Below are 21,903 nucleotides of genomic sequence, written 5' to 3'. Positions count from 1 at the left end.
AAAAAGGAAAAGGAGAGGCGGAGCAGGAAGAGCTAGAGGACATGGCATCCATGGGCATCCATCTTAAACTCAGCCATGCCCCAGAGCCCGTGTTCTGCATGGTTCCCATGGCTGAACCCAGGCCAGCAACTGTCAGAGCAGAACAAAGCTGTGTTCCCTGCCCGATGCCAAGAGTGCCATCGAATGCCTGTCACGCTTACGTGTACTGAGCATTAAACACCATTTAGCTGGGTCCAGCGATGTTCCACTTTCCTGCTAAGGGTACTGCACGAGCGTGCCGTGTTCCTCACCCCTCACCATAAGAGGCCACGGCAGGAGCTAGCTGAGCCCTGCCCAGCATCACCTCTAACTTGGGAAAGAGCAGAAAGTAAACACTATCTTACATCAGGCAATCAATCACAGCTCGCTCTCTGCTCCTGACATGCATATAAACATAGCACGAGGGAGGATGCACTCAGAGGGGATGAAACCTTCAAGAAGGTGAGCCCTGAGACACCAGGACCTCCTGCGCTGCAGGAACTGGTATGATGAATGGTGGAGGAGCAGAATGAAAAAAAAAAAAAAAAAAAAAAAAAAAGAGCTAGTTCCAGCAAGAGTACAAGTGGGAAGAGAAGAAGGGAGACACAAGTCTTTAAATACTACATTTCTCTTCTTTTGGTAGACTCAGAATAACACTTAAAATGTCAACTTTGCCTTGAGTCAGATTTGGAAGGGCTGGTGATTGTTCCCACTGGGAAGAGATTTAGCTAAGAAACTTAAGAAAGAGTGCACTAGGAGAAGCCATGTCCCAGTCTGCACCAGCACTAGGTCTCCAATAATGGCTAGGTAAGAATATCCAAAACAGGGCACAAAAAGTGGCTTTTTTCTTAGTAGTCTAGCTTCTGGTAATCCGTAACTTAGGATCATCTGTGCCTGAATCTATATCCACAAGAGTGTTAAATACTAGGGGGGGTAGGATGAACTCTCCTAAGAGTCCCTTACTGGAGGTGACACTGACATCATGTAGGATGTTCTTCAGTTTTTCTAATATTTGCATCACTTGCCAATCCTGTCTCCTCTCTCCAAGGACTTTTCAAATGTAGGAACCTAAGGTGCACTTGGAGAGGAAGGCAGGAGGGCATCAAGAAATGAAGCAGTGCTACAGGAGAGGGAAAGGATATACATACAAGTATATGCAGAAAACAAAAAAGAAAAAAATCCATCTGGCTTCTTTCAAGCGCACAGAGGCCTGTCCCTTTCCCAGCTCCACAGCTCCCTACTGTTTTCAGAAGAATCAGTGCTCAGACAAGGAGCACAGTCATTGCTGCTGTGCAGTGCTGCCTTGTTCCTCATCCTCCCCAAGTATACATGATGAATCCAGTCAACGCTGCCAGCCTGGGGCAGGACCAGGGGTGGCTCTATCACAGGATGGCACAGCTTGCATGGGGACAACATCAAAGGCACTAAGTTCAACACTGATTTCTTCTCGCGTTGGTCTGATCCTACAACTAGTAGCCAGGACAATGCTCCATGCATTCCCAGTGGGATGCACAAACTGCAATTAGCAGCTGCATGCACTGACTTCCACGGGACTGATGAAAGCACCCCTGTCCCTATTGATTGCCAATCAATAGCTGCTTCCCAGCTCTCCCTTTCACTTTCAGCAGCACCAAGTGATAGCAATCAAGTAAGAGTGGCAACCTGACAAGATGCTGTTATCAGCGCAGCAACAAAACACCAGTCCAGATCTAATCTCCTACATCACTTCCTCAATCCTGATTGTTCCATTTAACCTCTCTGAAAACCAAAGTATGGCGTTGCAGCTGGACAGAGAAAACTTTCTGATCTCTATCAAGACACAGAAAGCCAATGGAAGAGACCCAAATTCCTGCTCTCAGTGAAATGCAGGGAAGAAGTGGGAAGAAATGCAGGAAAAGTCCTTAATGGTAGCTATTACTGCTTTCTTCATCCTCTCATTACTTCCTATTGCACTCCCAAGTTGATGGATGTCACGCAGAAGTGCATGATGCCCTCTTATTTCATATTTAACCAAGAGCCACTACCAAAAAAAATTGCACTTTTCAGAGAAGCCTTCATTTCTGTGCCTGAGAAATCTCCAGCCCCTCTTAGCTAGGAAAAGAAAGTCTTGACATTTCATGTAGGACTTATAAGACTTATCTATTTCATCACTTGCTTGAATTGCAGTTCTGGCAGATCTTTGTTAAAGCCATTCTGGCCTCATGGCTGTTTACTGTGGCCTTCTAGAGATTCTTGGACTGCCTGAAAATGGAAGCTTTAAATAAGTTGCCACAACTAGACAGATCCTGTTCTTCCAATGACCGGGTCAAAATAACAACCAAGTGATCTGTGCTCTGTGAAAACACAGTCATTGTCAACTGAATAGCAAATAACAGCAAAGAGATGGTTAACAGTTCTCTAGATCTGCTTCTACTGTGGGAGCCTTTCTATCAAATGCAACAGGCTCTTGGAAGACTACTCCTTTTAAAATTGAATATTAACAGAGAAAAAAAATAAAAATGCATTTGGCATTAGGGCTGAAAGACAGTCAGGCCGGCCTTCTGCAGAAAATATGTAGCATTCGAGATCTCAAAAAAATGCCCCCTCTCTTCTCCTTCCTGCCTTATTTATCATTAGCAATTTCTACCTGTTCTTTCTGGAACATCTTTCCTGTCTTTTCTCTCTTTAGGAAAACCTCCAATGTGCTACAATACTGGCGTCCAGAGCAGAAATCTGCTCTGGGGAGTTGCCACTGCAGGAGCAACTAGTTCCGTACAACTGTCTAGTCTGGTAGCAACAGCTTTTGCCACCACAACATCAGCAATGGCCTTTTTAAGTTTACAAATGGCATGCAAGGGTCAAAGTAAGAAATTAATAGGAGCATATGCTATTGTATTTCCTAAGCCATTTCCAGCAGCCAAGAACATCTGTGTTGAGGGATAGTCAGCAAAACCTTGTGATTACACATGGCACACAGCAATCACTCAGTAGAACATACTTGACCAGCACCCAGGCTCTTTCCCTCTTCCAAGGACTCCTCAGCAGAAGCCGTGCCTGTTGCTTCCACTTCCTTCTGGCTCTATGTGAAGACCCAGGGAGAAGGAAGTTTTGCTCAGACAGGCTATTTACCCTCAATAAGCAGGGAGGACAAGGCAGGCCAGAGAAGGTTTTCCCTTGAGATTTGAGTGAGAGCTGCAGCTTCTTACATTATTTTCAGACTGGCACTAATCACTAGCAGTGATTAAACCTCTGTCACTGCCTGCAAAATTAAAAGTCAATAACACAGAGATAGTGGGTGAATATTTAAGATCTGTTACACTGTCGACTTCTGTTCAACCTGTTGTTCATCAGGACTGCCAGGTCCGTGGAGTGCTTATGGGGCCCAGCCTGGGTAACTAGAGCTTCCAGTCAGGTATGTAAGGTTAAACAGTGCACACGATCAAAACTGTCTGAGAGGGTGTTTGCGCCGAGACAACAACGCTGAAGAGCATGGATGACATCCATCAGCCAGACCAAACAGTGACCAGGGTGTTTCCAAGGGATTTCTTAACTGCTTTGCAAGCTGATGCTTTCAAAAGAAGCAGGCAGATGGCACCAGATGGTGGCCAGCAGCCAGGGCCCATCTCAGTGCGTGCCCACGACTCAGCGGGAACTTTCCCCAGGGCACAGGGTGCACCCAACTGTGCGTGATGGCAACTCCGTGGGACTCCTTACTAAAAAACATACTGTATATTAACATTCTGTAAGGGTCTGCTAGTGAGGTTTATCCATCATACTGCTGCTATTGATCCTGCTTATATAATTCACTGATTGCTGGTTAATTGTATGTCACTGATCAATACACCGCTTCAGGCCTGATTTGGTTTAAACTGTGTGAACTGAGCAGGTTTTCCAGGCAAAACCAGACCAGCCCCTGTCTAGAGAGGCAGCCTGTACCCGCACAAGGCTTGCTCCAGCCCTGGTGCAGGACTGCATGTTTCTCCTCCAACTGTTCCCAGGTACCTTCACGTACTTAGAAATGGGACCATCCAAAAAATATCCACTGAGAGCTGGTTATGCTCATTACTGTACAAAAATCCTTTCCTTGTTGGTTCTCAGGCTGGTCCTGGTCATAGCTGTTAGTTACTTCCAAGGACCTACCAGTGTCTGGGAAGAGGCTTGGCATGAGCGAGGACTTACTGCACAGGTTTGCATGCGCATGTCCCCCATCACATTGCATAACAACAGCTAATGGGCAGATGGCAAGGAAGGCAAAGGATGGGATATCACTTTCCTGCTGCCTTCACAGACAGGTCTGCAGTCTCCAGAAGCCATAAAGATATTTGCCAAGCCCTTCAGCAGCAGGTCTTTAGAAGACACAGTATTTCAAAGAGAAAAATATATATATATATATATATTAATTACCTACCTTATTTATTACCTTCCCTCTTCTATCCACAATAAGCATGGTGCGTGCACGTGACAGAACTAGGAAAAGCTACGTCCAGTCGTGGCAAACACATAAAACAGAAATATTTCCATGGTTGCTAAGATATTACCAAGAAATTTATGCTCTATTATATGGCAGGACTCTGGTAAGAAACCACATCCCTGCAGGTGCCTTGAAATGGTGACTGACATTTAGATCAACACTGCTCCTCAGAGAGGGCAGGCACCAGCGCACTGAGGGAACGCAGAGGTGGCAGGAGGTAACAGCGCTGTGCTATGACACTCAGCCTGCCAACGTCTCTGTTTCCAAGAAGTATCCACATGCCTCATCTGTCTGCGCTGACTGAAGCGTATCGGAGCCGATGCTGGCCTGGGCACCCCAGGGATGCCTTTGTCCCAAAGCCTGGTGTTACTTAGAGGTTGTATAGGAAAGCAGGCTGTGATTTCCACAAGAGTCCTCCTTTTCTTGAAGTAAAACAGGCATTTAAAGCTCCTGCATCTTAGCTGCACTGATGACCTTGCTATCCAGAGCCCATCTCAATTTTTAATCAGGTATCACCTAATTCTCTCAGGTACATCCTTTCAGTACTGAAGCTTGCTAGCATCTCGATGTTGTCCATCCCTAACATAAAGCAACTATTCTCCTGAAAGAACATTTGCCTCCCAAATCCATTAATTCCAGTATGTCCTCCTCTCAAATCCCTCTGCGTATGCAGAAGGCAGCAACATTTGCTTCCTGCAGTGCCCGGGAGCTTCCTAGCCTGGGCTCAGCATCATGCAAAAGCAGCCACTCCAATTACAACACAAATACAGGGATGGAGGTGTATGCTGGGCATCATGATCACTGCTGCCAGAAAAGAAACACTTCTCAGATTCCAGCAAAGCCTGCTGATACCATCAATCACTTCCCATCCTACAGCATTATATAGTGCTACTGCAGGCTATCAAACAGCCCGCACTTACAGGCTGTTGCTTTTGAGTTGTAGATAAACTTATCCTTCTGTACAATTTGTTGAGCAATTTGGCATACCTACATATGAAAGGAGAAATATAAATGGAAAATATTTCTAATTGCTACAAGAAAATGCCTGAGGTAACTAAAAAAAAAAAAAAACACACACACACACTTCAATATGCCTTAGGCAATCTCTGGGCTTGGATAACTCTTGGCTTTCTGCTGTTCCACCACCTTGCTACAGAAAAAGCATTTAACTGTTTCGAAAGGCAAGTGAAGCATGAGCCAGTTGGTAAAGGTTTCCCTAGGAAGAGAAGACCAATTCCACCATAATTTCCTTGTGCAAAGGTAGGTGAGCACTGAGAGTTACTCCAGGACAGTGGCAAAAAGACAACCCATAACACAGCCAGGCAAGAGCAACGGGGCAGGCAAGTGGCACAAACATCCTACTAAGCTTCTCGCTTAGTCTAGTAATACAGGCTAGACCAGGACATGATGGTAGAGACACAGCAGGATTTACAGAATGGTTCAAAAGTTCCTTTCGTGTGGATATCATCTTTTGCTGCAAGCTTTGGGGTTAGGGATTGCCATTATGAGTATCGGAACACTAAGAGGGAGAACAAAATACATATGGGGAAGAGAGCTGCTTCTCTTCTCATCTTGATCCAAGCAATACTTGGTTAAAGGCTGTGCTAGCTAAAAAAGGTCACATGGCTTCGCAGTGTGACCTGAAGTGTTTGGAAGCAACATACAGCGGAAGAAAGTAGAATCCAAAAAGCTACGTTTTTTTTTTTAAGGGGGAGTCAGAGCATAGGCAGCAACAAGGGCAGGGGGAAGGCAGGAAGGTCAGGGGAAAACAGCCCCTTCTTCCCCTTGGCTTGCTTCTCCATCATCTCAGGCAAGGCTGAAAGTTTTTTCTCCGAGTAGCTAGTGGAGGGTGAACCAGGATACAAATTTAAATCTGCCTCCAAAACATTTCCAACTGAGAAGTCCTAATTAGAGCACCAATCTTTCCATAAGAAATCACCTCCAATCCAATGTTGGAGGAGAGCAGCAAAGTTCATTCTGAACGAACATCTCTCTTCTCATTACTACCACCCTGTTCTCCATCTGCTTTTCTTCACAGTGCCTAGCACCCCAAACCAAAGCTCCTTCTTGAGCACATAGATGCTTCCCCACGGCAGCCTGGCTAGATAGTGATTCCCCATGCAGTCCTCCTTCAAGAGAGGACAGCTCTGTCTAAACATGTTTCTGATCCACGTGTAGTGCCCCAGCCTCCCCTGCTACCTCCCCTTACCAAATGCCAGCCAGCAAGGCACATCGGAATTCAGATCAGTTGCCTTCAAGGTCAACACAATGTTCCCCTGCCTCCTAACAGGAGCAAAGCTTAGTCATTTCTCAAGCATCGCCTCCTTACGCTCTTCCTGGCTTTCATCTCATATTCCAAAGGCATCCCGCTTACTCAGGTGCTCTGGGACTGACAGGCACTAATGTAACAGCATTCACAGCAGCTATAGTCTCGTGACAGGTAGATGGGTTTAATCATTTGCGTGGGTGGAAGACTCTTCTGGGAGAGTTGTTTGAAGCTGCTGAACTACAAGGGGGTTAGGGGCAATTCAGTGCAAGTGTATCTCTTGGACAAAGGGGATCCTTTGATCACAAGGCAGCAGGAGTTAGCTAGCCTGGTTTCCCAGCAGACTTTCATTGTGGAGAAGGAAATTCTCTCTTTTCTTTTCTTTTTTTTTTTTTTTTTTTTTTTTTTTTTTTTTTTAAAAATGCTACAAAACATCACTCTGAGGCTCTGCCTTTCCCTCCCTCCCTCTCTGGATTTTCCCTGCATTGACTTGATACCTCTGGTGAGAGCTAAGTGAAATTCCAGCCTCCTGTGGAAATTCCCTACCTTTCAGTCAAGTTCAGTGTTCCTCACTTTTAACCTAAAACTGTTTCAAAGGCTAGGGGGTACTTGGTGACGCATCCTTTCACACCAGAGTTTGCTGCATTTTAGCAAGGAGTACAACCTTCAGTCTCCCCAGAGCACAGCCCCTCAAACCAAAATATTTCAGGGGCCCAGAAACATGAGATACTTTTTATGGAGCTCATTCCCATCAGCATACTCAGCATTATAGGTTGCATTACCCAACAAGGATGAAATAAAAGGTTTCTGCCCTTTAAAACCCCCAGGAAACTTCAGAGAACAAACTTAGCAGAGAGGACCACGAGCATGGAGACAAGCGGCCGTGGTCCGAGCGGTCTGCGGGAAGGGAGGTGGCGGCCACGACGTGTGGTACCCGTGCGCTTTTAACAGGTTTATTCCGCTGGCAGGGATTCCTTTCAGAAGCGTTTGGGTAAGCGCTGTACACCGCCGAGTTCAATCTGCACTAAGCAGATTAGTTCCTTACCGGTGAAAGGTTCTGGGCAGCAGTAGAGAGTTGCTCACCATGTGATACGAGGGGACTGTCATTACGTTTCACAGATATGATATAATTATATGCTCCCTGGAGGGTACTTCTAATTGAATTATAGGGTGTCTCACAAGTATTCTGGGCAGCAGTTAGAGGAAGCTTCCGTGGCCCAGAACAAGATAGAGATACCCTTTAATTCCATTAGATGTACCTTCCAGGGAGCACTCCGTTCCTCTGTGCTGTAATTTGGTTAAAAGTCATCTCCCCCCAAAGTTTGAAGGAAAGTGTCTTTAGCAGGAGTTTGCTATCACTGCATATTTGTTTCTAGGGACTCTTCTCCAAGCTCACTCAGCCCTGTAATGCCTCAACCTCATGAAACCTCCACACTTGCAACACAAAACAGCTCTGCACTGCAAGGGAGAAAACCTCTCCAAGGCAACTGTCTGGTCATGATTCAGGTCCCGTAGCCATGCGAGGAGGCCAGGAGTCTTGGTGCTGCACAAGCTGCCACCTGCCAGCCTACACAAACTCCTCAGAAAGGAGGCACCCGGGTGCCCAAAGTTATGAACCCAGAAGCCTAATCAAACCCCTAAGATTTGCTCTCTCTCTTATTCTGGACTCATTCCGTTCTTCCTCACACACTAGGGAAGCTGCAACACTTGGCTTGCAAAATAAGCTGCCCTGCTGACCCACCCCAACCTGTCTGTAAACATCACACTGGGGAATAGCAGTCATAAATGACCAGCAGCATCTCTGCAGCTCATTGACTCAAGCTCCCAAATGGCCAGAACTGCACATGGAGTCCCCTGAGGGACCTGCCCCTGCAGAGCTCAGGGAAAGGCAAGATAAGGCAGCACTAGTGCTTGGGAAGCACAAAACTATCCACCCAGTGATGCTCTCCAAACACCTGGAAAGCACCAGACACGCAGGGGGAGTACAGCCCTAGGAGTAGGCGCTCTGGTCTTTCCTCTCTCCTAGGGGGACTGCCCACCCTGTACTACTGCTCACATGCTCCGAGACTGCTGTCTACAAAACACTGTCAGCCAAGGCAGATGTCACATCTGTTGTGCCTTTTTTGCTGCTCTGTACCATAAAAAGAATGGGATAATCAAGCCCCAGAGCCTGTTTTTTTTTTTTTTTCTTTTTTTCTCTCCACCTCAAGGGGAAAAACAGCACCAGCTGCCTACCACAAATTCTAATGACCTACTGAGGCTGCCATCAGCTCAGACTCTTACAGACTGTGCTCACTTCCATGTCTACTACACGTCTAGCACCATTCCACTCATCAGGCTGCAAAAAGAGCAAGAAATACTGCTACACCAAGAATTTGCTAATTATAGAGGAACTTCTTGTAGGAAAAGAACCACATTTACCACCAAGATGAAGCACACAGCTGCTTAGGCTTCCCCAAGGCTGCAGCCTCATGTGTTAGCAGGAATCTAATACATCCCACCCCGTTAACATCTTTCAGGCACAGTGTTGCAATTGCAGCATACAACCACCCAGGCTTCAGGAGCCTGGCTGCCAGGCAAGCCATTCTTGCTCATACATAGTCCATTTGCTGCACTTCCGAATTATTCGCTGCTCTGCCCACCTCAGGTGCTGGCAGCTAACAGGACACTTTTGTGAAAAACTGCCAAATCACACATTTTTATTCCCCATCTCCAATACAGAGAGGAAAAACTGTTACCAAAACTGAATACAACAGACCACAAAAGGGCTCTGGGCATCTTAAAAAAAGCAGTTTTGATGCCTTATGAAACAGACATCTCAGTGCTTATTTAGTCTGCACTGACAGGATATTGTTTCTGACGCATTTTTCCTAAACAGCACTGTGGTCCTCTTCTGTCTTTACTAAAGAAGTAAAGAAGATAGAGATATAAATACCAAGCCAACACAATCAAGCTACTGAGCTAAAGAAGTGATGCTTTAGTCAGGAGGAAAGACATGTAAAACAGAGATAATTTAAAGATTTAATTAAATATTGATGGCTCTATCATGCCTTTTTTTTTTTTTCTTATAGAATATAAGCAGAGCAGCACAGTTGTCAGGTGATAAGTTTTACAAAGGTGGGACCTGTTTGGCTTGTTTATTTCACACACAGAAGCACAAAAGGTAATTTCTACCACATTTCGTTTTAATTGCCTGCTTTTATACAGAGCACTAAAGAGGCCTAGCAGTAGATAAACCATCTATTACACGTTCATCACAACAGAGCCTTGGCAAGGGCAGGAACAACTTCCCTTGGAAACTCCATTTGGACAGGGGAGAATGAGAGAGAGGGGAAAAAAAAAACACTCAGAAAACACAACAACAAAAAAACCTCTTTTCTCACCAACATCATCTGTAAACACCAAGGATCTTCAGTGGCCCAACACAGGCACCACAAGAACGGATCGATAGCTTTTACTTACACGCCGTACAGCATCTCGTCCCGGGCTCCTGTGACGCCGAGGAAGCCTGAACCACCAACATCTGGAAGGAGCTGCTGAGGGGGAAGGCTTTTCATTACTTCTATCGATCGCTGGCTGAGCAGCGGGTGTGAAATTATTTCTGGCAGCAGAAAGGAACCAGGGAAGCCGTCACGCACTCCAAGTCCTGAGGGGAGGAGGAGGAGGATGTCCAGGCCCTCCTTTCAACCTGCAGCCAGGGACTAAGGGGAACCCAGGTGGACTGGGCCATCCAAGAGAACGGCTCCGTAGGCTGAGGGCTGGCAAGCACTTGGGAAGAACAGGCTTGCAGGACACAGTCACTCAGGAAGGGGCTATGCTGTGCTCCACCTGAGACTTCTCAGCCAAGGCAGCAGCCTAGCAGATGTTTCCTTTCACCTTGTTAAGAACAGGCCTTCTAACCCAGGTGTAAAGGACTGATCCTAGTTCAAAATCTGAGGGTTAAACTTTCACCTGCTTCTGTTTAGCTGTATCAGGAATGTGCTAAAGGACTCTGGTTCAGGAGACTCAGCAATCTGTTCCCCTTTAAAAACATCCATGTTTAAATTCAAAACTTTGATGGGACTCTGATATGGTAGGAGCCACAAGTGCATCACAGTGATGCTGTAACACCTCCACTTTATGTTAAAAAAGTATATATTTGTGCTGGAGTGGTATCAGGTATGTCAAGCTTTATCCAGATGGTTACGAATCCTGCTTTAATAACATAAATACTTCTACTTCATCTAAGAGGACTTGTGTAGCATGAAGAGATCTGTACGAATACATACCATCATGGAAACTACTTTCATTTGTTTTCATCCTAAATCCTGAGTTTTTGGAAAAATGGTGCTCAAGACCAATTCTGCACCAGGGTACCTGTACCAGCACACAAGTACCTACTGCAAAGGATGTTAGCAAGTACACTAAAGCAAGCTTTTGGTAAACCCTATCCAGTGTATCCAGACCAAATAGACACAGACACAGCATGCTTAATTTGGATATGCATCATGCTAGCAAAAAAAACACACTTTGGCCAAAGGAACTTGTTCTAGCCCCCACGCAAAATGATAGGCAAGGTTGCTGACAAAACAGACTGTATCCAGAACAGGGCTTTTGTCAGGACACAACCTAAGGTTTGCACAGCTGTGCTGGCTAGCACTTGAGGTTGGACATGGAGTAGCCACAAGAACCTCATTAAATCTGCAACAGCTGTCCTATCAATCAGTACTTTATGACTTTCGGAAGTATTTCATTCAACCCCAGCCTTTCTTTGCTCAGAGGTATTATGGTGGCTATCTTCCTGATATTGAAGTATCCTGCTACTTCTCAGGTGAAGAACAGTTATCTGAGCCTCACCAAAGATGAATAAAATGCTTCTGTTATTGTCTCCATAGAGGAGAGTTGGTGTATGTTGGAAGATATTGTGCATCTTACCTCCGTTATAACGTCAAGGACAACATATCTGCAAACACATCTCAAATGGTAGTCCCTCAACCTACTTGCCCTATGCTACTCTTGCGCAGATGCAAATTATGTAAAGCAAGTGAAGGAAGCTCCACCCTACGTCATATTTATTTTAAGTGCCTTTCCTTCTTTCCTCCCTCTGCCTGCTTCATTCTCTTCTTTGGGTATCCAGAGGTAAAGACCAATGTCAAATCTTACCTTTGACATTCAAATGTGAGATGCATAAAACATCAGCTCATCTCAGCCCTGCAGCTGCCCTATTTGAACAACTGCCTTCTCTTCCCCTCTATAAGGCAGGGGGGGCAAACATGATCTCCACCTCTGCAAAACTGTGTGTAAAGTCCATGCTCATTCATCAGAAACTACCCATTTGCTAAGGTGTTTCATGCAATAACACTCGTCTAAGCCACAGTAAACCTGTTTCACCTCAGTTCAGTACAAGCTTGCTTTAAACGCCAAGCCCAGTTGTTCTCTTTGGCACAAGCAAAAGTAGCAAAATGTTTTTGCTGTCATTAGGAATGTCGCTGTCCTTAATGTTTTCTCCCCAGAATCACCCCGCATCAGACTTTGCTGTTAGCTGAGACTATATAGCAGCTCTGAAAGCTGACTGCTGCTGCATTTCTCTCTTCTGAGCCGGGGTCTCAAGCGCCCCTGGTTTGATGCTGTTGCATGAGCTCATACAAATGCCTCCTTTGACAGGCAACAAGTCACAGTCCTTCAGACAGGATGTCATTTGTTCTTCTTCACAGACATATGGCAAGTAACTCCTGTCAACTACCTCAACTATCTGGGAGGGTGAAGGTCAGCTCAGGGCTTCTCCCCAGGATGGTCTCACAGGCTCACATTTCCATGAGCTGATCTTACACACGCTCCAGGAACAGTCCCCCGCTGACACCTCATACTAATTCCCCATAGATCACACCACCTAGAACTCCCAGGAGGACTAAAGCAAAAACTCAGAGTATGGTATATGCAAAAATAACTTCGACTAAACTGGAAACTGATACTGTTTAAAATACTAACATGAAAGAGAATTTCAGGGCAAGAACTAAATATAGTAGCCTTGCATCACAACACGGTGAAGGAAAGTCTTTTAACTGAGACCAGCCCCGAGTCTGTAAATACCAGTGACTGAATCAAGTCCTAGAAAGAACTTGTGGCCTGGGGCAAATAGAATTCAGATGGACAGGTGGGATAACTAAACATGGGAAATTAAATTGACTGTCTCTTGCCTCTTCAGGAAATCATTATGCGAGGTGTTAGAATAGCCTTGGAACTTCTCTGAGGTGAGACTTCAGTGTTCTCTCTACTGCCGCTATCTCCCTTTGGGGACAGATGGTCTATTTTTTCTTAATTTGGATTAAAATTGGAGCTGAGAAATTCTAATTTATGTGAAGAGGCCGAGAAAAAGCCAAAAAGAGCTTGCCCACAGATGATGGCAGACGGAAGAAGAGTTTGGAGATTTCATTAGAAGCTCAGTCCAAAGAGAGCACTACTGGGAAGGAAGTATGCCCTGAGGAATGAAAGAGAAGGAAACTGCCTACCACGGCAAATTCTCACTGCCTGGAACCCCACTACTCAGGCTTGATTTTTCAAGGAAGGCTCTACTTCGAGAACAAATTGTTAGGATCAGCACATAATGAACAAAGGAGATTATAGAAACAGTCCTTTCACCACATAGGTGAAAGCACCATGGCTATTAAGCCAAGCCAAGGTCTCCAGATTCGGCACATCTCCACATTATGTGACCAAAATTTAATTTAAGAAAATAACCACCCAAAATTGTAACTACTGTTGACAGTTCTGGGGAAGTGGAGAGATATTTTGGTTCTTCCATATATCTGTACCAAGTTGCCTCATGATAGTTGGAGAGTGGTCAATGAATCTACCTGTATTTAGTACAGTTTGAAATCATATGAAATTACAAGCTTAATGTAGGCAACCCCTCCTTCTGGATAGAAGACTGGCTGGCGTTTCAGGGAGATATTTTTTATTTCCATCTTTGCCTCTGAACTGTGGAGTAATCCATAGGCAAGAGAAGCCGCTTTCTCTGCAATTTTCCCGTATCTGTGAAACGGGAATAATGACCCTCAATCTCCTTTGCAAAGTGCTGTTAGAGCTACTGATGAGATTCCACACAAAAGGGCTAAATATCATCAATAGCATCCATTTCAAAATGCCACAGTCATGGCTGGGTAGGTGATCAAATTAAAAAATAAAGCTGACAGTTTCCTCAACACTAAATTGCAAGAAGGAAGGACAATTAATTGTACCAAACTTGAGTACAGTGTCCTTCAAACAGGTCTGTCAGTCACCTTCTCCATTATCACCTTCATCAGAGCTACTGGGGCAAATTAACAACTGCCATATCAAGGTTGAGCTAGGGTTTAGGGCCCCAAAATTTTGGGTCCAAGCACAGCTGGACAAGAAGGAGGAACAGATACGGACCTTCTCACCAAACAAGTGTGGTAATACACCCAGGCAGCAGTAGCCAGTGGTGGCTGCACGAGGCAGTTGTCAGCCACCAGACTTGGGATGTAGCTGCAATCTGAGCTTGACTCAGAGAGTTCTGGTCTTCATGCCTTTCTCCCACACCCTGCACTTGGACACAGGACAGGACCCTGGCCAAGGACGACGTATCCCACAGCCACAGCAAATTCAGTAGAGCAGCCACAGCCATGCACAACACAGCCTGGGTGCTTCTCTGGAGAACAGCCATGAACGAAGGCAATATGTAATTTATAGACAACTTGCTCCTCAAACTCTGAAGGCCAAAGGCAAAAAACATCTCACTGTCTATCAAGGTGCTCTGAATGTGCTTGTCTCCAAAAGCATTCATATAAATAGGAGTTTTCCCTCCTATCTTCCTTCTACTGAGAGCTCTACATAACATACATAGCGAAATGACTATAGGTTTCCACATATTACCTGGAAGTTCAGCTATGATAACTTTGCAGAGAGATTTTGCAGGCCATTCAATATCAGTTTAATACTGGAGCTTCTCTCAGCACTCCATTCCTTCTGAGTCATAGGCAATACTTAGAGAACTATGGACTCATGGCAGATGGCCAGCTACAACTCTAGCAGGCTGCAGATCCCATAAATGTTTGAGAAAATGACAACACAGGCAAGCAACTAAGTAGGTCTCTTGGCCTTAAAATATAATTCGGTATAGCTTCAGCAAATGACATGGTAACAGCAGAACTTGGCCCTTTGTCTTCTACCTGGTATATCAGTTCATTACTAGTGCCTTATGCATCTGTCTGAAATTTCTAAAGCCAGACATAGACCAACTTCCATATGATTTTTAATGTTTTCCTCTCCTGACTGATTGAGAGTTCTTTTCATTATGCAAAAAGAAAATGCTTTAAAACCCAACTGACTTTTTGCTGTTGGCTGCTCTTGTTTTCTGTATTGCTTGGACATGATAAAGCAGCTAGATCAATCTCTCTTTTAATTTCACATCTCCAAGAACCCAACACTTATTTCCATCCCAAAGTTTTAATATGTTTAATGTTTAGTTATCTTGCAAAAAATATAAGTTCTGGACTTGATCCCTTGAGAGTTTCGTTTTAGTGAACAAGAGAACTAGGATCACACTTCAGCTGCTTAGTTCATGTGACCCTCACAGAAATTCAGAAATAACAAATATATTTAAAAAGCAGCAGAATCAACTATCTAAGACATGATCAATTCCCTTCTCAAGAGATGACAGGGTACAGGATTATACGTTGTGATTTACAGCTACGCAACACCCATACACATACACACACACACACACATTGCATAAAACAATATTGCAGTAATTACTGCATTATTTCAAGCCTGCTCAATTCAGTCTGCTTTTCTGGGGCTCCCACCCAAACGTGAGTAAGGAAACTTTGACCATGTTAGTCTAGAAAGAATCACAGAGGCAATAAGCAAGACCCGGTGGCAGGATCCATTTCCCTCTCATTCTGTAATTTACGCACCAACTCATCTGCTTTTAGTCCCACATTCCTTAGGGAAAGCCTCTTAAAAATCAACTCTTGGATAGTTAATTTTATCTCGCTACATATAAGCGAAGTCTGCTTTGCTGTCATTTTTCAGGGAAAGTGTCCCCTCTAAGCATCACAAGAATACTTGCTCTGGGGATTTGGTAGATCACATCTCTCCAATAGCTTAATCTCAAAGTTGCTGTGTAATTCAGTGATCCTCAGATTAATTAAGGAGGTCTACCTAAAAACTACTTACAAAGAGTCTGCTGCTGCAGAATTCAATCTGAAGTTTTTAATGCATGAGTTGAGAGTGTAAAGTTTTACCCTTCTTCAGTGTATGCTGATCAGAGCTATCTTTATAGCTGCAGCTCTGCAGCACCCTAGCATACACGCACAACTACCATACAGCTTAACTCTGTCTTATGTGTTGGCAAGATTGCATTAATTCACTTGCTTCCTCCATGAGTCAAGTATCTTTCTAAAAAGGGCTCCATGAGGAGAATGACAGCAAAGGAGGCAAGGAATCCATGCCAAGCATGTGTAAAATATTGCTGTCGTATCAGAACAGAAACTACTACCCAGGTCTCCCCTTTCCTATAGGGCCCAATCCCTAGGCTGAATGAGGGAACATACACTTTTCATTACTTTTCAGGCCTCTGTCCTTCTCATTGTCTGCTACTTTAGTCTTCCTGCTTTTCTCTCTCTTCTGTGTTGGATTTTGTGGCTCCTCAGTTTTGCCTTTGATATGTATGGGATGTTAATCCTTTGCAGTGGATTCCCCTCAGTGGCAAGGCCTTTAAAAAGTAGGCCCCAAAATATTCAACTCCCAGACTGTTCAGTGACCCAGTGTTTTCATACAGCCTTGCAGTGACACTGTGACTGGTCATTCACATATCGTCATCTGGGTCAGCACAGACTATCAGTAACCTATCAGACTAAGTCAAGCATGATAACTTGAGAAAAACTTCTTGACTGTGAGGGTGACAAAGCAATGGAACAAGATGCCCAGAGAGGGTGTGGAGTCTGGAGATATTCCAAATCCACCTAGATGCAATCCCATGCAGCGTGCTCTAGGTGATCCTGCCTGTGCAGGAGGGTTGGACCAGATGATCTCCAAAGGTCCCTTCCAACCTTAATCATTCTGTGATGCTGTGATCTGCAAGTCTTTACAAAGTAAATGTGACCAAAATTAGATACTTATTGTAGAAATAGTGGAATATGGGTCCAGACTCCAAACAGAGAACTGAATTGCCTCAAATTTGTTTGTAGCCTGAATATGCTATCAAAATTATTTTTCCTCATTTAGATTTAGAAAACTACAAAAAAAAGGGGGGGGGGGAGGGGGAAGAAGAGATTAAACTCACCCTTCAGTTCTTCCAGTTCTGTGTTTGTATCCACCTGCTTCTTGGATAGAGCTTATAAAGCATAGCAACTAAACAACGTTCACTAAATTTAGGGGGCAAACGATAATCACTGAAAACTTTTCATGCTTTTGGTTTAAGAGCATTCCTAGAAGACCTGGCAGGTTGAAATGAAACTTTGGTGTGAGTAAAGCTGGCCTGCTGACCTACATGGTCACACACGAGCATGTCTCACCTCCTTGTTAGGTTTATTAGTTTGATTAAGCCCTGTGCTCAACTAACTATACCACTGCTTAGCTAACTGTACTACTTGTAGTTTCAAAGAAATTCAGCTCTGTTAGCAGCATGGTCTCTATGGTCCCTCTGTCCTAAAGGGTAGAGCAACTCCTCCGTAGCTAGGAGGCTTTGTTCCCCAAGGCCTTTTGAAGTAGAAGGGAAATGTATTAGATGTGGACACAGTTTAAGTACAATACAAAGGCCTTAGCTGTGCTCCAGGGCATCCTCTTTGGGTCACAAACCACAACATTAAGTATCCTGCTTCTATCTGTTATGTGGACCAGCTTTAAGAGCTTGACCTATGAGGATGCTCATGGTTCTACCGAGCATCATTTATTTTTAAAACAAGCAAAACAAGCATGTGGGTGTGTTTGTCACCCTCTTCAAAGTAGAAAGGAAGCCTTCCATCAACAGGAAGATGAAAGAAAGGGAGCACAGGTTAGAGTGAAGTGGCTTGTGGGCTTATTCTCTGGTAAGTCAAACCCGCTGGCCTTTCACTGCTGGGATGTAAAGCCTGTTTTCTTGAAGACCTGTCTGGAGCATGGTAGCATTTCAGATAGTCTCCTTACAAGAGACTGCAATCACACAGCTAACATTCGTCTTCCCTTTCTCTAGAGAAATCAGCTTGAGGCTCCATTAAGGAGACTAACCTGCCTGACCCATCATCCTGGAGAGGCCAGATGAGAAGAGTGGATTCTTTTCCAACTTTGATCATGGCTGAATCCAGCCAAACAGGAACTTCCAGTACCTTCATAGGGAAGAACACACACTAGAGTCAGGCATCAGGACTGTAGATACTAGCTGGATTAAGTGGTTTAGAAGTCAAAGGCAGAAGTTGCTATTGAATTAGAACATCTCTATTCCACGGCATTTAAATATTAACATCTTTTTGAGTACCTTATGGGGCAGGATTGGTACAGACTTTTCCCTTCTCTGATGCCAGCTGCAACTCTGCGCAATTCTTCCTTTGATGGCTCAAGTGATTAGGTGTTAACAAGAGGAACCTAGGCACTTAACACTAGGGAGTTTTAGCACCAGGTTCACACTCCCTCTCTTTCTCAAGTCCGCGAAGGGATTTTTCTCATTCCCTGCTAATGTTAACAGCAGGTACTTAAAGCAATTAGACATTATCGCCTCTCTGGTCTTTATTACTTCCTACCTGCATATCAGCTACTTTGTAGGCAATAAAAGAGCTGAATTAACAGGACTAGTTCAGACCGTTCTGCTTCTCTTCTTTATTGTGTATGAAAACACTGGGTCATGAAGCTACATGGACAGGCTGTGAGTTGCAGTGCTTTAGAGCATTATTGCCAATTGCCATAGTATTTTATAAGGGGAAAAAGCTACAGGTAGCAAAAGAACAGACATAGGGATATCATAGAGATAATGACATAGAAGCCAAGGGGGGGAATATGGCTAGACCATCGAGACGTAAAGGCTAGAATGATTGTACAAGTCAAGCAGAGCAGCTTGCAACCATGCCTAGGCTATGAATTAGCTACCACCTCGACCATCAAGTTGAGCAGGCAGCCTAGGGAAACAGGTATGATGTGTTGCTGCTGTGAAAAGAAAGCCCTCTGTCTACCAAGCAGCTTTTGCTTGCCTGGGAATAATGGTTGTACATTTTTCATCTGGAGTTATTAAGAGGCTCCTATGCCCTCTATGCTGGATTTTCAAAAACACTTTGCTCACACATTTAGAGGCTTTCCCATATAGGCCTAGCCAGGTGAAATCTTCACCTGTTTTTCTCTCTGACTTTGTTCACAATTAACCCATTATTCTAACTGAAGGCTCCCACAATATTTCTAAGACTTTTTTTGTTGATCCCAAGAGGGAATAGAGAAGAGACTCTAAGCTCTTGAATCCTGCTGTCGGTTCTTGCCTGAAAGAGGTAATAGGGAAACTGAAGGGAAGCTGAAGGAAGTAGCCTGTCCCTAGTCAGCATTCACCTGTAATGGAGGGAAAATGTGGGATTAAACACCAAAACTATACCCAGGAACAGAAATTATTGAGGTACTTACACAGTTTCATCATTCTTGAATTCCAGTTCCCCATAAGTGTCTTCAAAATCCTCTCCACCTCCTTTTGCTGTCCCTTCTACTGTCCTATATGGTACTATGACTGTACCCCGAGCACCAGATGTCCTTAGGACTTTGACTTCCATCACACCAATGCTCTCACTGACATGTATAACATCACACTCAAACGTGAAGATGCCAGCATGGTCATCATCCAGTATAGTCACTGTAGCCACACAAGGAGAGGCCAGTATTGCCTTTGGGTATGGGGAGTTACTGAGCTCCGGAGGTTCCTCGCTGTCCACCACACGCAGGTTACTGAGCCGCACAAAGAAATGCTCATCTTCCTCAAAGATGTCATCATCAATAATTCCCACAGAGAACTCCTTCTGGGTCTCCCCTGATTTCAGGACAACAGTCCCCTCTGTGAACTCATAGTCAGCACCAGCATTAGCAGAGCCATCCTCTGTTTTATAGTCCACATAGATGGTCTTGGACACGTCCCCTCCTTTCCGCACCACTGTCAGGAGAACGGCACCACAGTTCTCGAGACACTGGTAGGAGCATGGGTCAAAATAAACTTTGGAGATGAATTCTTCAGGCTCATCAGGCCGTATCTCATGCAAGCTAGTGCTCTTCTTGGCTTGCTCAGCTGCATGTTTCTTCAGAATATTTCCAGCTCCAGTCATCATTCTGGTAGCCTGAATGCGATAAAAAGCTCTGCTCTTCTGCTGATGAGACAAGGCATAGTAATTAGCCATTTCTACCAACTGGTCCAAGTCCTTTTCTGGGTATTTCTGCTTCAGGTCCTTAAGGATCCGAATCATCTCTTTGCGAGATTCATCTACCTCCTTCCCCTCCACAGTCACTAGGTTTCCATCCAAAAAGTGGGAGTTCATCATCTTGCCATCCATCTCAATTCCCTTAGGGTGATCACCTTCTGATTCTATGATAATGCCCCTGTGCTTGTCAGTACGGTATTTTTTGTGCATATACTTATAGAAAAGCAGACGTTTATCTGCTATCCAAGCCAGAAGGACACAAAGTGGAAAGAAGAAAAGTGTAAGCAGACCTTCCCAGACCTGAACCACACCTGGAGAGAAGACAGCAAGGATCATGTACAACCAAATGTACGCAAAAATGCTCCACGCAGCTGTGACAAAGAAAACCCTCAGGTGTTTTATCTTTCTGGTTTCCCCATCAGGGATCACATAGACACAGATGGCAATGATGATAAACATATTGAAAGCAGCACTGCCAACAATCGTGGAAGGCCCCAGGTCTCCAGCTATGAATCCATGCCCACATACTTCTATCAGCGATAGAAGGATCTCAGGAGCAGAAGAGCCCAGAGCCATGAGCGTCAAGTTGGAAACAGTTTCATTCCAAATCCGAATGGTGGTGGTTGTGGTCTCTCCATTGGGTTTTCTAATTGTGATTTCTTTTTCTTGTGATGTAATAACCTCTATAGATGCCATGAAACGATCTGCAATGATGGAGACTCCAAGGAACATGTAGATCAGTGCTACAAAGTATACAATAACCCGGGCAATTTTGTCCCCAAGGGATGGGTTTTCTGGGTACCATATTGGCAGGATAACACCCTCCTTGCAGTCAAAAGATCCTGAACACGAACTGTTTTGTACTGAACTTGCTGAGTCTCCCGTCAGGCCAGCGTCCACCTGCAAACCATGCAAAAACAGCACAAAAGTAACCAGCCCAAAATGGAGGAAGGCCGAGGTGAGAGGCTGCAAGCTTAACCACGCCATACACAAGATGCAACTTCCACTGTGTAGATCCAAAAAAGGCCAAGAACCTGAAACAAACAAAAGAGAGGAGGGAGGGAAGCATGAGAGAAAAGGAAGATGCAACATTATGCAACAATTGCCCATACGCGCTTCCAAATCTCACCAATGAAGAGGACTGGTAGAGATGCATGGGTTGTCTTTCTGCCACTTTGAAGAATTTATTTACCATTAGTTGGGACTTACTGCCGCATTTAGAGGCCTAGCAGATGAAGATGAGTTGCTAAAAGAGTAGTTCAGAGAAAAATTGTACATAATATCCCATTCTTGGCCTACTGCGTCTGCAGCTGGAATACCAACCACTCAGCTACTAGTCACCTAGTGATGCCATGGTGTTGCCCAGTATCCGGCTCTTGAACTTTGCAGAAGAAACCAAATCTGATGTCTCCCCTGTCTCATACCCAGGGAAAAACCAGAAGCACCACCTATGCCCTTGAGAAATCTCTAAATCAAATTGTTTGTAGGCCATAACTCAATTATGAGGTACCATGGTGCCCAAGGACTTACCAGTCAGCTAAGATTGAGTTTTCAACCCTTCCTATTGTCATGGACCAGACTATTCCCTTTCCTTTATAACCAGATTCTGGCAGAATTTGGCCTCAGTATGTTTTGTGACACCAAGCACAGTCACGTATCTCACAGGAAACATCAAGCTTAATAGTGGCCTTATCTAAAAGACTCAGGGGGTTCAAGAGTCTCAGCTCCCACTAACTGTCCCTGAGGCTTGCACTCTTTGATGAGGAGGACTTGGCTGCTTCTCCCCTGTTGTAACTGCCTAAAACTTGGGC

The 21,903-nt window shown here is 44.6% G+C and overlaps 1 protein-coding gene across 3 annotated transcripts in view; it reads right to left on the bottom strand.

The window, feature by feature from the left end:
- SLC8A3 (solute carrier family 8 member A3) overlaps nucleotides 1–21,110 on the bottom strand; it is a 92,723-nt gene extending 71,613 nt beyond the window's left edge. For all 3 annotated transcript variants that reach the window (XM_088536588.1, XM_010226041.2, XM_088536589.1), the window contains exon 1: nucleotides 19,314–21,110. In XM_088536588.1, the coding sequence (XP_088392714.1) occupies nucleotides 19,314–21,079 (1,766 nt within the window). In that variant the 5' untranslated portion in view covers nucleotides 21,080–21,110. The remainder of the gene's footprint in view (nucleotides 1–19,313) is intronic.
- Between the last annotated feature and the right edge of the window lie 793 nt (nucleotides 21,111–21,903).

This window comes from Tinamus guttatus, unplaced genomic scaffold (assembly GCF_059628265.1).
Source record: "Tinamus guttatus ecotype Peru unplaced genomic scaffold, ASM5962826v1 Tinamus_guttatus_pri_ptg000676l, whole genome shotgun sequence".
Classification (NCBI taxonomy): domain Eukaryota; kingdom Metazoa; phylum Chordata; class Aves; order Tinamiformes; family Tinamidae; genus Tinamus; species Tinamus guttatus.
This window is presented reverse-complemented; position numbering and strand designations above follow the sequence as displayed.